Source organism: Quercus lobata, chromosome 4, assembly GCF_001633185.2.
Source record: "Quercus lobata isolate SW786 chromosome 4, ValleyOak3.0 Primary Assembly, whole genome shotgun sequence".
Lineage (NCBI taxonomy): Eukaryota > Viridiplantae > Streptophyta > Magnoliopsida > Fagales > Fagaceae > Quercus > Quercus lobata.
Genome location: NC_044907.1, coordinates 24,471,467 through 24,485,361, shown reverse-complemented (window position 1 = coordinate 24,485,361; position 13,895 = coordinate 24,471,467). Strand labels below are relative to the sequence as shown.

Below are 13,895 nucleotides of genomic sequence, written 5' to 3'. Positions count from 1 at the left end.
CTATGCTAGAACGCAAAAGTGGGGAAGAAGTTAGAAGAATGAGAAAACTTATGCATGAAAAAGGTAGTTGCAGCTCAATGTCGTAAATGGAGTGTCCCATACATCTGGTTGAAGATCGATCTCATCCAGAATCTAAAGAACCTAATGCTAAATCAAATGACTCAAAAGTTGAAACTGGCTGGCCATGTTGCAGAAACTTCAGAAGATCTATTGAACATGGATGAGGTAGAGAAGGAAAATTAAATTTCTCTGCATATTGAAAGACTGGGAATTTCTTACGGTTTGTTGAAAACACAAGAAGGGGCCAAGATACGTATTCTAAAGAACCTCATGGTCTGCTCCAATTGACATTATGCATTTAAACTTATTTCCAAGATTTACAAACAAAAAATTACAGTAAGGGACTGAAATCGTTTCCATCATTTCAACTAAAATTGGCTTTATGAACAAGGGTTGACCAAAAAGAAAGTTAATGAGATTATTATTATTGTCAAACTACAAATTAGGTTGATATCCATTTTATTATGATTCAAAAAGTACATCAATTTCCCCATTTTTCGCCTTCATGCATTAAAGCTTTGCAATGGCACATACATGCAAATTAGATCTTGCAGGGAACTTTAGATCTTCCCAGCCTTCATCATCCACTTTAGAGAAGTATGAGTCAACCATACGGTCACTAACAAACTCCAATTTAGAGGGTTCCCACTGAGAGAGAGAGAGAGAGAGAGAGAGAGAGAGCGTAAGATGAAATAAGAAAAATAAACAGCAATCTATATTTATGAAAAATATTGAGTGAGAAATCTAAAATACCAAAGATACAGAAAAAGAATGCATATCTACCTTTGGGTTCTTATCCTTATCCCACAGTATAGCTCTGCAGCCCTACAGTAAAAGGGGAGGTCTTAAATGATCCTCAAAAGAAGAAATTAGGAGAAGAAAAATATGTGAGTAAGATGAAACCTCAAAGAAATCCCTGCTGAGTTTTCCTTGCACGACATGACAAACCATTCTATACTCACGAACAAGGCATTGACCAACACCTTGGAGCCTTCCTTGTCTAATCTGTTTGCAAGAAGAGAATAAACATTAACTGGAACAATCTCATGAGACAACTTAGTTTTGTCTACATTTATAAAGTTATTGAGGGAAATAAAGATTCTTGCAGATGTTCCACTAGCTATTTCAACAGGGCCATACATTTATATAGATCCGGGTGTATCATATTTCTTTAATGGTGGTAACCATACAACAGAGGAGATCATATGTCAGATAACCCCCAGATTCCATCTTCATACTTCAAATGATATGCTCTCTTGCACATATTAATAAAATTTTGTGTACTATTATTACAACTATGATTTCACATATTTACAGGGGAAAAAAAAGCATCATGCATATCAACCAATCTGCGTCTTTCTCTTTAAGCCAAAAAAAGCAGGCAAATGGTACAAGACCATTATTTATTTTTTATCAAGACAAAACTTATATTGGCCTATAAAACAAAAAAGGAATCATAATAGCAGGAGTGCAAGACATTCTCTTTCTAAGGAGCCAACTTCATTCTCTAACATTTCTGGTTGTTCCTTCAAATTCTACCACAATCCCCACCTCACAGTGACTAAAGTATTTAACTCAAATGCTCTCCAATGGCCATAGCACATCTTTTTTCCTGATTAACCAGTGCCAAACTATGTCACAAGTCCCATGTGCTAGGTGCAGATAACAATCTAGGTGTCAAACTAATTTCATAAACAAACACGGGAACGAAGTCTTATCTATTTTTTTTTCAATTGATTGTTCTAGAGAGAAATGAAAAACCCATGATACTTGGGATCTCCTAGAAAATTCTAGACTCAACTAAACTACCAAAATACCCTTAAATTACAATTTTGCTCCTAAATACAAAATTGATCATACCTTTTAAATAAAAATCCAAATTAAAAACGATTTTAATCCTAAGACCTTTAGAACCACATGACGTTTACTCAAATGGACTTCACACATAGGTCCATAAAATAAATCTTGACTAGACAAATTTGCAAATAACAAATTAATCTTCCATGACTGCATCACATGATGAAGCTTGAGATATCTGATAGTTCTCATCTGTACAGAATTGACACTTGATACACACTCCAAAATTCTTGAGACTTGGGAAGACACATTGGCATATTTCATTTTTTCCTAATAATGAGGATTTATACTAATTCATTTATTTCCTAATAATGAAGATTTATAGTCTACAGTTTTGAGAAACCATATAACTTTATTTGCTTACTTTAAAAAGAAATAACTTAGACATAATAAGAGCTCCTATGAAGGAAGAAGAGGCATGTATGTATGTATGTGTGTGTATGTAAATTTTTTCTTCTCTAGACCAACCGCTGAATCTTTGCCCTTAGTATATCTAATAAGATAAATACTCATTTCATATTGTCACTATTGTGTCTCCATCATGCTCTGTCCTGCCCACTAGAAAATATATTGTGTCAGATATTAATGTCCTATATTCAGACGTTTGGTGTTGGTGTCCTTATTGCATAAAAGCCATGTCTCGTCTCCATGGATGACAAATAGCAACAGATAGAACTCAAAGGCATTATTGGTTGCTTCTTTTGCAGTCCCAAGTGGGGAACATGGTAACATATCTTCTAACCTACTTATACAATGAGAATCACTCCATCATCCTATCTGTCATTTTAAGCAGGCCCCCTTTTCCATGAGATTGTTAAACCTTTTTATCTGATCTAACAACAGTATCTAAGTTAACCAATCAGAGGTTGTAGATAAGAATATACATGCATTGTGTCACATAATGAATATCTTAAACACAGCTACACAAGTTAATCATTCTATAACAATTAAATGCTGACTGGAATGGCAGTATTAATGCTTGCTGCTCCCTTACCGATCTCAGAGAAATTTTAAGGCTTGTTGGAGATGCTCCCTTCAGTGACTGGAGTGTTGCAGAGATCCAATCATCCTTCTTATTCAATGTCTCTTTTTCCTAAAACAGCCAGCACAAGATCATTATCAGCAAGTGGTAACATGCAAACACCAAAGGTAAAAGAATATTACTCAAAGCACTTGTAAACTATTAGAAGACATCTTACAAAGATAACAACAAATTCATTTTATCAACACACATAAAATTTAATATTATTAACTTACAAGAGAAGATATAATTTCTTCAACTGTTCTTCGAGAGAAGCACCTATCAATGACATTCAATCTGTAGCCAAGTGACCACGGAAAAACTGAGGATTGGAATTAATCAAGAAAATATTAAAAAATATTAGAAATTTGAGGATCTTGGACAGAAGCATAGGTTTGCATTTCAAAAATGAAAACATTAGTTCTGTAATACAAAAATTATTCTGATAGAATTGTCTAGCACTTAATCTGTGAGATATAGTTCATTTATCGATGTATGTTAAGATGATACATATAGAAAATAAATCAATTAAGCTTTTTTCATATGAACATTCATTGAGAGGAGTTAATTTCATTTCCTTGACATCATAATTATTAAAAATCCTTGGCATGCATGGAATGCAGTTTAATGAATAAAAACTGTAGATGCCATTAACTCGAACAATGCATTTAAGTGAATAAAAACTGTAGAGGTCATTACAAAAAGAATTATATTTACAATTATGAATGCAGAAATAACCTGTGATATGCACTTTGCTCTTTCATATAAGGTTGCTGTGAGTACTCATCAATAACCGCAGAGATTATGGCAGGATCACTTGAATCTACTTTGCACAGTGCTTCTTCCAACAAAGACAATCTCTGGCCAATAATCAAAAACACATAAGGCATTCAAATGCCACAGTATTGCAAATTAAAAATAAAACATTTGGCAGAGAAACAGAAAGGTGAGGACTACACATGCATAGCATTTCATGTTAATGGCATGAGTCAAAAGATTTTAGAAGACAACTCTTAAAGAGAAAGTAGGTACTGTAACTTGTAAGTATATCCTACACTTAACCCCAAGGGTTTGATCTAGTGGTTCTCAAGTCCTCATCAGATCTATGAAGTCCTAGGTTTAAAACTCCTAGCTAGCATCTTGGGATCACTCACAAGAGATTCCTCCCTCTAATTACTTTATATGTGTGGGATAAGGGACTACACACACCCGGGAGAATAGTTAGGGGCTCCAAGAGCTTTGGACACCCAAGTTAGCTAAAAAAAGTACCTAGACTTAAAAAAAAAAAACCCATTGTCTACTTTTCAGCACATATAATTTTATTTTGTATCTTTGAAAACCTGATTTTTCAATCAACTGCAAATCAATTACTATCACAAATGACATTTCCTTGAATATTAATTTGAAAGCTCCATGCCATATTAAAAGAAGCAACTATTTGAAAAATTAATATTATATAAAATGCAAAGTCTGTCGCACATATACACATATAATAAACAAGTCTCTTGTAAGCACATTACATACGAAGCTTGTGGGATCCTACAAGAATGGCTTCTGGAACTTTGTAAGAGCTTTAAATACAAAGCTTGCTACTATTACAACCTAAAACGCTTGTGCCAATATGTTGTCATTGTAACACAATCATTTCAACCTTGTACCTCTTATCTACAAAAACTTCATATGTGCATATAAAAATCAATGACAAATCATGACAAATTTCACATTAAAACTCACATTTAATGGAGAGAATAGATTTGGAGTATCAAGAATTAGGGGAATGTGCCAAACTAGAGGCCTGGTTGTGGCTTTTTTAGAGATGTTAATATTGAGAAACAAAAAAGAGGAGAGAATGAGGGGAAAGAAATGGGTCTCAAACCCATTGCTTTGCGATCCATACCATTCTTATAGAAAAAGGAGCTGCCATTTAAGTTAGAGCTCATTGGCAAATTTGATTTTTGATGTTTCTAGTAACTGACACCCTCACCTTTAATGAGAAAGGATGTGCACTCTTGTCATAGAAAAGTATAGTACAGATATGTATGTATAATGTATATCACTAATGTACTTCGCACCCCCCCCCAAAAAACAAACAAAACAAAAAAAAAAAAACCCTTAAAAAATAGTCCTTAGAAAAAGAGATACAATATATCATAATGTGAATGTACAGCTAGAAAGCACGGACGCGGCTGGGAGGGTGGCGCACCCGAGTCCGACGCGGCGCGACGCGGGACGCGGCGTCCGACGCGGTTGACCGCGAGTCCGGCCGCGTCTGAGTTTTTTTTTTTTTTTTTTTTTCTCGGATTCGAGCCGAATCGGCTGGATTCGCGCCGACGCGGCTCGATTCGGGCCGAATCGGCTCCGATTCGCGCCGAATCGGGCTGATTCGGCCAGAATCGGGCCTGTATCGGCCATATCGGGTCGTATCGGCCGGAGACCGATACGGCCGATACGGCCGATACAGGCCGGAAACGGCCGAAATCGGCCGAAATTGGCCTTAAAACTCGCCGGAGCAGCCGAAATTCTGACCTCAGATGTGATTTTTGCCTTCTTCTTTCTTTGTTTTATGAATCAAGTATATTAATGTGTTTTTTAAGAATATTTTTATAGTAAAAATATATAGAAAATATAAATAAAAATATTTTTAATAATTTTTTAATCGCCGAGTCCCGCCGCACCCGCACCCTATTTTTTCAAAAATTGCCGAGTCACGCACCCGCACCCGCACCCGCACCCGAGTCCCGAAACGCACCCGTGCTTCATAGATGTACAGTCTCCACATGCCAGCAAAACCATGCCAATGCATGTTACTGCTTCCAACTATTCCTCAACCAAACAAGTGTATCTTTTTCCTTCATTATAATTTTGAGCAATATACCTAAAATCAAATATGTAAAGTAGGATGGAGCACTACCTCTGAGGGGACAAAGTGAGTTGCAAGCCCACATGCAAGCATTTCAGCACCATCCAACCTAGTGCCGGTAAGACCAACATATTCTCCTGTCAATGATTTAGAATTATAATGAATATCTGAGTGAAAAGGAGACCTAAATCTATAACTTCATGAAAGTAGCTAGAACATAAGCAAAAAGATATGCACATAGAAGAAGGGAAGGGGAAAGGGGAAGGGGAGAAAAGGTTACCAAAAAAAAGGCCACGAGAATAACAAAATAATGCAAAATATTTCATAAATTAGAGGGTAGAATACAAGCATAAAAGTATGTAAAGACCACTTTGTGACACTTTTAAGCTTAGATGCAACCTGCTGCTAATCTTTCTTTAGAAACATAGAATTCCTATACCAACAACTTATACATATTCTAATAAATAAAATTACAATAGAATAAATGAGATTAAATTCTATAAGGAGTATAAAACTCAAGTTTTACACCCTCCAATCCCAACATGCCACATCATCAAATCATATATTAAAGAATAGACACAACCACACCTAATCAATTCTAATACTCTGATGTAAACACCCTTTAAGTGCCTGATCCCTTTTTTCCCTCTTCTTTCTTTATTAATTTCCTTTTACTTTTTGTGCCCCATGAGTCTCCCAACCTACATATTATGCACCTCTCTCGGTCACTTGTCCCATACCATGATAACAAGCACATATAATACTCTCACCAATACTGCTAGTTCACAATAGTATCAGTCAGTCATACATATTAAAACCTACAAATAGGAATTGAACTACTCGAGAAAATTTAGTGTTAAAGAAATATAACAACCAAAATCCTACTGAAAACGAACTTCACCCCCTTTTCAGGGAAGATTTGGTATCCAAAGAGTTACTATATATATCAATGATGTAACTGCCATTACCAAAGAATCCAGGGAGTCTTGACAAGTAATAAGAGGCACCTACGTCGGGGAAGAGCCCCAAAGCTGTTTCTGGCATTGCAAAGACCTGCAATATCAAATGCGTGTTAACCAAGAAACCTAGATCTACTATTTCTTTCTTCAATTTTTTTTTTATAGGAAGGTGTGTAACACTAGAACTTTTTTTTTGGTTAAGTAAAAAGGTATCGAAAGTAAAAGGGTGTAACACTAGAACTTCCGAGGAGGTCAATTATTCAAACACTAATATTGCCCAAGCACATTTGTTTTGGAGTTTTAATGTGATTCAATGCTTTAGTGCCATTATGATCACACACAAGAAAACTAGAACTACTAAATTAAAACAATACTGCTCAATCCTTCTTTTTATATGTAAATACAAATCATGTATCCACATGGAACACATCAACAATAAATAGAATGTACAAACCAAAGTTACATACCACTTTAAGACAAATGAATGATAACATTTCAATTGATAGCATTGAAGAAAAAAGGGGGAAAGGAAACCAGAAGCTTAAGCCATAACAAAGATTAAGCTCCAACAATTGGTCATTACAATGAAAATTACCTAGCTAAATGTTTTACCTCCAAAATAAAAACACATAGTAGATCCCAAGGAGGACCAGAAAAATATCAAAATCAGATCAAATTGAACACTTCTGTATATTACACATCTCTAGTTTGTCAAACTTTTACAAACTCTGTTTACCATTCAAGCATCTCTGCCAATAATTCAAAAAATCAAACAAGATTTCTTATTGTCGAGCAGAATGAAGATTTTGGACACCATCATTTAAAATTCTCGTCTGCAAAGAGAAAACTTAAGGAAACTCTAATTGCCACAACCAAAGGAAAGGCTAAGTCATTTATGGACCTTTTCCCTATAAGTAAACTATGTCATTACAGACCTTGGTAAAAAATTTGAAAATTTTAAGTGGTAGACAAGGCAATGTCCTTTTGGGTGGATGAGTGGTGAATTCTCATAGAATATATCATGAATACATTCCAAAAATTAGAAACACAAGGTTAAGGCCAAACAGTGCTTTGTTGTAAGCACAATGTCTTCAAATAAGATTCTCAAGGTGCCCATTTGATCTCCTCAAAAATTGGATGCCCCCTGGCAGGACTTTCATCTGCAGGTCAACCCCCTGCAGCATTCTACATGATCTATTGATTCACCATTTGCCTCAACTTTTTCTTTTCTTGATCAGTTTAGCACAACAATTTTTTGTAATTGACTCAGGGAGCATTAAGATTATTTAAGTACCCAAAAAAGTAAGATGAAAAGTGGTATAACAACCCATATTTAGCAAATATTGTACTTACAATTATACATAATAAGTTAAGAACAACATGGCAGGCAACAATTAAATAAAAAGAGGGGGGGGGGGGGGGGGGGGGGAAGTAGTGAACCATGAGATAAACAACCACGTATAATTCCATACTTTGTGCATTCAAAACTGAAAATAATCAATTGAATGAGATAAAATAAGTAAAATACATTACTGCTGTCTAAAGTCTCAGGAAAGTGTGTAATTCATAATCATCAGCAGGGAGAAATTAAATTTCTATATAAATTTAAACTAGAGATCAATAGAGATAAATACCGAATTCTCTGTTGCAACCCGGAATCTACCATGTATGGAAACCCCAGCCCCACCTCCCATGACAATTCCATTTAGGATTGAAACCTTCAACAATGTTTTCATGCTAACAGTTAGAAAGAATACATACACGCAGATATCAAATGCTAAAAATACATTAAAATTTACACTTCATAGTGAACTGGGTCACCTGGGGTTTATGATATGTTGCCATAATGTAATTTAAGGTGAACTCCTTCCAAAAAAAATTTGCACCTAATCTCCAGTTACCTAATACATACATATATGAGGGGGAAGTATTACAGCATTTTCATTGATGTCCTTTACATCTTAAAAAAATAAAAACTTGACATTTGCATAAAACTTTGAGCATCTTCTAAAGAAGAGATGACTGAAACACTCCACAGAACCATTGAAGGGAAAAGAACATTAGCAGAAAATTTAACAAGAAGATGATCCCATATCAACCAAGAGTGAACCTTATCTGGGTGGTAGGTCATTAATAATCTAGATGTTAAGGATCAGCGAGGTGGTCCAATGAGCAATAACAAGAGCCTATACCTGCACTAATATCCCGTACAACAGCTGAAACATCACCTCCAGCACAAAATGCTCTTCCCTTTCCCTAAAAAATATGACCACAAAGAACATGAAGTCAGTTTGCTTTCTCTGCAAGTCTGAAACAACAGAAAGCATGTCCAATTTTTGAAATATAAGCTTCAGTTAAACAATTAAAACACCTATGTATCATATATGCACAAGAAATTTTCATAAAATTTGTGCATATGAACAATCTTTACTGGCTATACTAGTAAATTTACAAATTTTTTTATAAGGCGAATTTACAACTAAACTAAATGAAGTTTAACTTCTTCAACTTTTGCAAGTTAACAACCTTAAGAAGGTTGCTTTAAAAAAAAAAAAAAAAAGGATTAAGGACAAAATCCTTACAACATGCATAACAAAACAACAATCAAAATGATTTATTAGCACAATCTGAATTAAGAAATTAAATGTAATATGCGCTGTCATGTACCCACATATACATTGATGAAGTTCTGCCAAAATAAAGTGTCAGAAAGATGCAACTGTCTTTCTGATTTATTTCCAATGCAATTTGAATATAAGACATGAAGATAGTCTCTTCGAATGGACATACCTTGAGTATTACCAACTTCACATTAGAATCCTCCTCATAGGCAATGAAAAGATCCAATAGCTGAGAATTCTAGAATGTTTATTAAAGAAGAAGAAGAAGCGTTAAACACAGAGTTCCAGATAAAATTTTATAGCAAATTGGTTGCTTCATTTACACTATCACATGCATGCACAAGTATTGCTGTATTGAATTAGTTATACATAACATTATCTTACAAAAGCAGAGTATCATGACCACTAAATGGGATGAGAGAAACCAAAATAACAAGAGCTGAAAAAGGCAGAAACTTCCCAGGTAAAGTTGTGGATGACATAACAAAATGTAAGAAAAGGGCATGTATATTCAAATGAACAAAGAAGCAGAACAAGGTTGATCCACCTGAAGGACTAGATATAGGAATCATCCATATTACAAAAATTAATTCAATAGACTAATAAGTCCATATTTTGAAACAAGGAAACAGCATCAAAAATTGCAGTCAGAGCTTTGCACCCTACCATCGCATTTAATTCATTTTATGTCTTTATTTATAATTGACTAAAAAATTATATTATAAAATCTAAATCTAGGGCATATGTATTATGAACTGAAAGTATAGGGTCTGAAAAGAAAAGCTTGCATAGTTTTACTATAAAACATGCTTTCCGACATGTCAACCAAACCTGATAAAACCAATCAGACTTATAGCTGTGGCTGGCAACTAAAAACAATGTGCTGAAATAAATATTCACAGTACTGACCAAGGTTTGCTTTTGAAACTAATGCATATATTGGGTTAGAGAGTGAATAATTTTTATCTAAAAGAAAGTTACTTCTGCACCAACCACAAGCTGAGCTTGTAGTTAATAAGAATAAAAAAGGCTGGTTCGCAAGACAATCCTCGCCAGAATTGATAGAAAGAAAACGCCAAAAATAACAATATCCACTATTATTTTTTACATTTTTTTCCTGAATAAAAATAATTGCACCAAATAATGCCATTCAACCATATGTCTGTTTCTCCAAACAAAAGGAAAAACCAACCTATGTTTGCATGATTATTTAAAGGAAATTTTCCTGAAAAGAAACGATACCCGATGTTCATAGTATAAACCCCACTCCAACAGTCCAACATTTTTTTTTCTCTCATTCCTACAGTTAGAATGTGCAAGAGTGTGGGATATTTTTTCTATTGATTAAGAGGGCAAAAGCCTCAACTGGTAGGACTCAAGTGGGGGTATTCAATAAATTTAATTGGAACATCATTTATTATTCGAAATAATATAAAGACCCGGAAAGAATAATTATGGGGTGATTTAAGAGAAGACAGTACATTTGTAAATGCTGTTTTGCTATCATAAACTAGATCCTCTCATATAAAGTAGCGTAGCCAGCAACAAATAAAAGCATATACACAAGCAGAAAAGCACAAAGGAAAACTTATACACATACATACATACATACATACATATATTTCAACCAAAAAGCACAATATAAATAATAATGCAAGAAAAACACATGATCGAAAAGTAAGTTAGGCGTGACACCATTTGAAATGAGAGGGCATTCAATTGCTTAGGCCTGTTCAATGTCAATATTCTTGCAGACTTCTTCTCTTCAACCAGAACCTGTCAAAACAATCAATCAAAAAACACATATAAGAATCGAAAACGCGCAAACTTAACAATCAAAATGCCCTCTAAAACATCTCCAATGCCACGATTATTAAGGTAATTTATTCAAATTTCAAGGATTCTAGTTACTATTACTCAGTAGGAAACTAACTACTTCCATAAAATCAATCAAATTCCTCACACCCCATTATCAAATTAACAGCATAACTCAAAATTAGTTGAACACTACAATTTCATGAATTCATTAAAATAAAAAATAAAAATAAAATCATTAAAACCATATTATCCCAGGAGAAAAAAAAAAAAAAACCATGTTTTCTATAATATTCAAAAGCTAAGACTCTGTTTGGTTGCCGAGAGTTTGGCTCGTTAGAGAAGTTTCCAAAGTACTGCTACTCAATTATTGTATATTTTCTCAGCAACCAAACAGAGCATGGAAATGAAATGAGAGAGAGAAATTGGAGAGACCTGAGGGTCGTCGGGTTTGGTAGAACTGAGCGGAGCCATGGTTCTTTCTCTCTGTGAATTCGTGCTGATAAGCTCGGTGGTATGGTATGGGAGCTCGTTGCTTTCACGGTTGGGATTTTGCCAATTTCCATAAAGCTCGCCTATATATAGAAACGACAACTCTCGAGAGGACTTTTCAAATTCTACACTTTTACTAAGTCCAGATTAAGATGATTAATTTTATCACCTTATTTTAGTATTCAATTTATTTTTTATACTATTTATGGGTTTTATCATACTTTTTGATATTATTCATAAGTATCACTATATTATTTAATTAATTTTTATCTTTATTTATAATAATTTCAATAAAAAGTTTTTACACTTTTTATTAAATCTTTGTTTGAGATAATTAATTTTGCTAACTTATTTTACTATTTAACTTATTTTTACTACTATTTATGAGTCTCACAGCACTTTTTAATACTATTCATAGGTCTTACTATACTATTTTAACTAACTTTTACCTTTATCTATAATAATTTTAGTAAAAAATTTTCAGTTTCAGTAAAATAAGTGGATCCCAAACAGACCCTAAATGAGAATGCATTTTACTTTTACATCTTTTTATGCAAAAATAACAGTCTGTTTTAGGTCAATTTTAAAATAAGATTTTTTTAATAAGATAAAATTTAATTAATTATTTTACAAAATACTCACATATGATTATTTATGTCATTTTGGATATACGCTGCTCTTTCTTTAAGACATTTTCTTCTCTCCTTCGTATGTGTGTTAAAAATATTTAGATTTCGTTTGAGAGTTCACAAGGGAATTGAATTGAATGATTATAAAGGGAATGGAAATAAATGGAATTGAATGAAATGAAATTAAGTAATATTGATTGGATGTTTTAAAATAAATGAATGAAAATAAATGAAAATGAATGGAATGTAAGTAATCTTGTTTGAGAGTAAAATGAAGGGAATGGAATGAAATAATTTTATGACAATATTACTATTAGACCCCTATTTTAAAATAAAGGGTTGAATATATAGGGTATTTTGGGAATTTTAGTAAAAAAATCATTAAATCTAATTCCATTTCCTCATATTTCTCTCAATTTTGGGGAAATAAAAATTTGAGATTTTAAGGAAATAAAAAGGAATGAGTGTTCCCTTCTACCCATTCTATTCTCTCACACTTAAACTCCCAAAACAGGGAAATAAATTTTCCATTCCCTCCATTAAAACTCCCAAACAAGAGAAGAAAAGAATATTCTAAAATTATTCTTTTTATTTCATTCCATTTTATTCCCTCCATTCTTAAATAGTATTCTAAAAAAAGAATATTTTATTAAAATGTTGATTTTTCTTTATTTTTTAAAATTATTTGTCTCCCTTCACGCAGCAAATGCTTTTCATTCTCTTCCTTCACAATCGAGAACGCAAAGAAATTTTTTTTGCATAAGCTACTATGCTTAAGTCTATTTACACAAGCACTGTAACGAAATCTCATTTTATACAATGAATATATAAAATGATGTGTGTGTTTTTTGAGGTTGACTTGCTGAAATCTTTTGTGAATGCACTTAAGCACCTTTTTCATGCCGTAAATTCCTTTGGTTGGTCTTTTTTGTGTAGTTTATCATGCATGGGTGGTGGTGGTGTAAATTTATTCAAGTGGCATTTTCCATGACATAATTTCTCTCATAGCAAGTAGTTCCATCTAGTGAAAATTCTCATGTAGTGAGCTCCCTTTCTTGATGTAAATTCCTGTATACTCAGTAGCTTTTTTTTTTTCTTTTTTTCTTTTTTAAATGTAAGTTCTCGCATTCACATATTTTTCTATCCCTTGTGGGAGGTATAGATCTATATTTCCATCAACTTCTATCCCTTGTTGGAGGGATAGATGCACAATTCCCACGTGCACATATGCACTCATCTCTACTTTGTTTTCAAATACGCATCATATCGACATTTTGGCAGCACATTCAGCTTGTGCCCAACTTGGTGATTTAGATTTGGGGAGTTGGATCCATGAATATATCAAGATGGTTAGACTAGAGCATTCTACAAGTTTGAAGAATTCACTAGTTGAAAATGTACTATAAATGTGGAGATATGGACATTACTCTTGACGACATATCCAAAAGATGTTGTTTCTTGGAATGGTATGATCGAAGTACTTGCTCTTCATGGCCTTGGTGAGGAGGCTTTGGCTCAATTACATTTGATGATAAGGACATGCATTCAGCCATTTGATATCAGCTTCATTGGAGTATTATA

General features: G+C 33.8%; 1 protein-coding gene across 1 annotated transcript; it reads right to left on the bottom strand.

Annotated features, from left to right (window-relative positions):
* Positions 1-453: 453 nt before the first annotated feature.
* Positions 454-11,755, bottom strand: LOC115986596 (3-hydroxyisobutyryl-CoA hydrolase 1-like). The gene is made up of 14 exons (XM_031109784.1): positions 11,629-11,755; positions 11,074-11,154; positions 9,548-9,616; positions 8,950-9,013; positions 8,579-8,658; positions 8,392-8,475; positions 6,767-6,851; positions 5,850-5,935; positions 3,677-3,798; positions 3,175-3,235; positions 2,912-3,010; positions 964-1,065; positions 844-885; positions 454-708 (listed from the first exon to the last, which is right to left on the bottom strand). The coding sequence occupies exons 1-14, from the start codon at positions 11,665-11,667 to the stop codon at positions 571-573; spliced, it is 1,152 nt and encodes a 383-aa protein (XP_030965644.1). The 5' UTR covers positions 11,668-11,755; the 3' UTR covers positions 454-570.
* Positions 11,756-13,895: the final 2,140 nt, after the last annotated feature.

Bases quoted from the DNA above. Each gene is read 5' to 3' on its own strand.
- LOC115986596 (XM_031109784.1), bottom strand. From the start codon at position 11,667: ATGGCTCCGCTCAGTTCTACCAAACCCGACGACCCTCAG. The intron at 8,476-8,578 runs GTGACCCAGTTC...ACATTGTTGAAG, and splicing joins CAACATATCATAAACCCCAG to GTTTCAATCCTAAATGGAAT. The intron at 6,852-8,391 runs GTATTTATCTCT...TTGATATTGCAG, and splicing joins GGGTTGCAACAGAGAATTCG to GTCTTTGCAATGCCAGAAAC.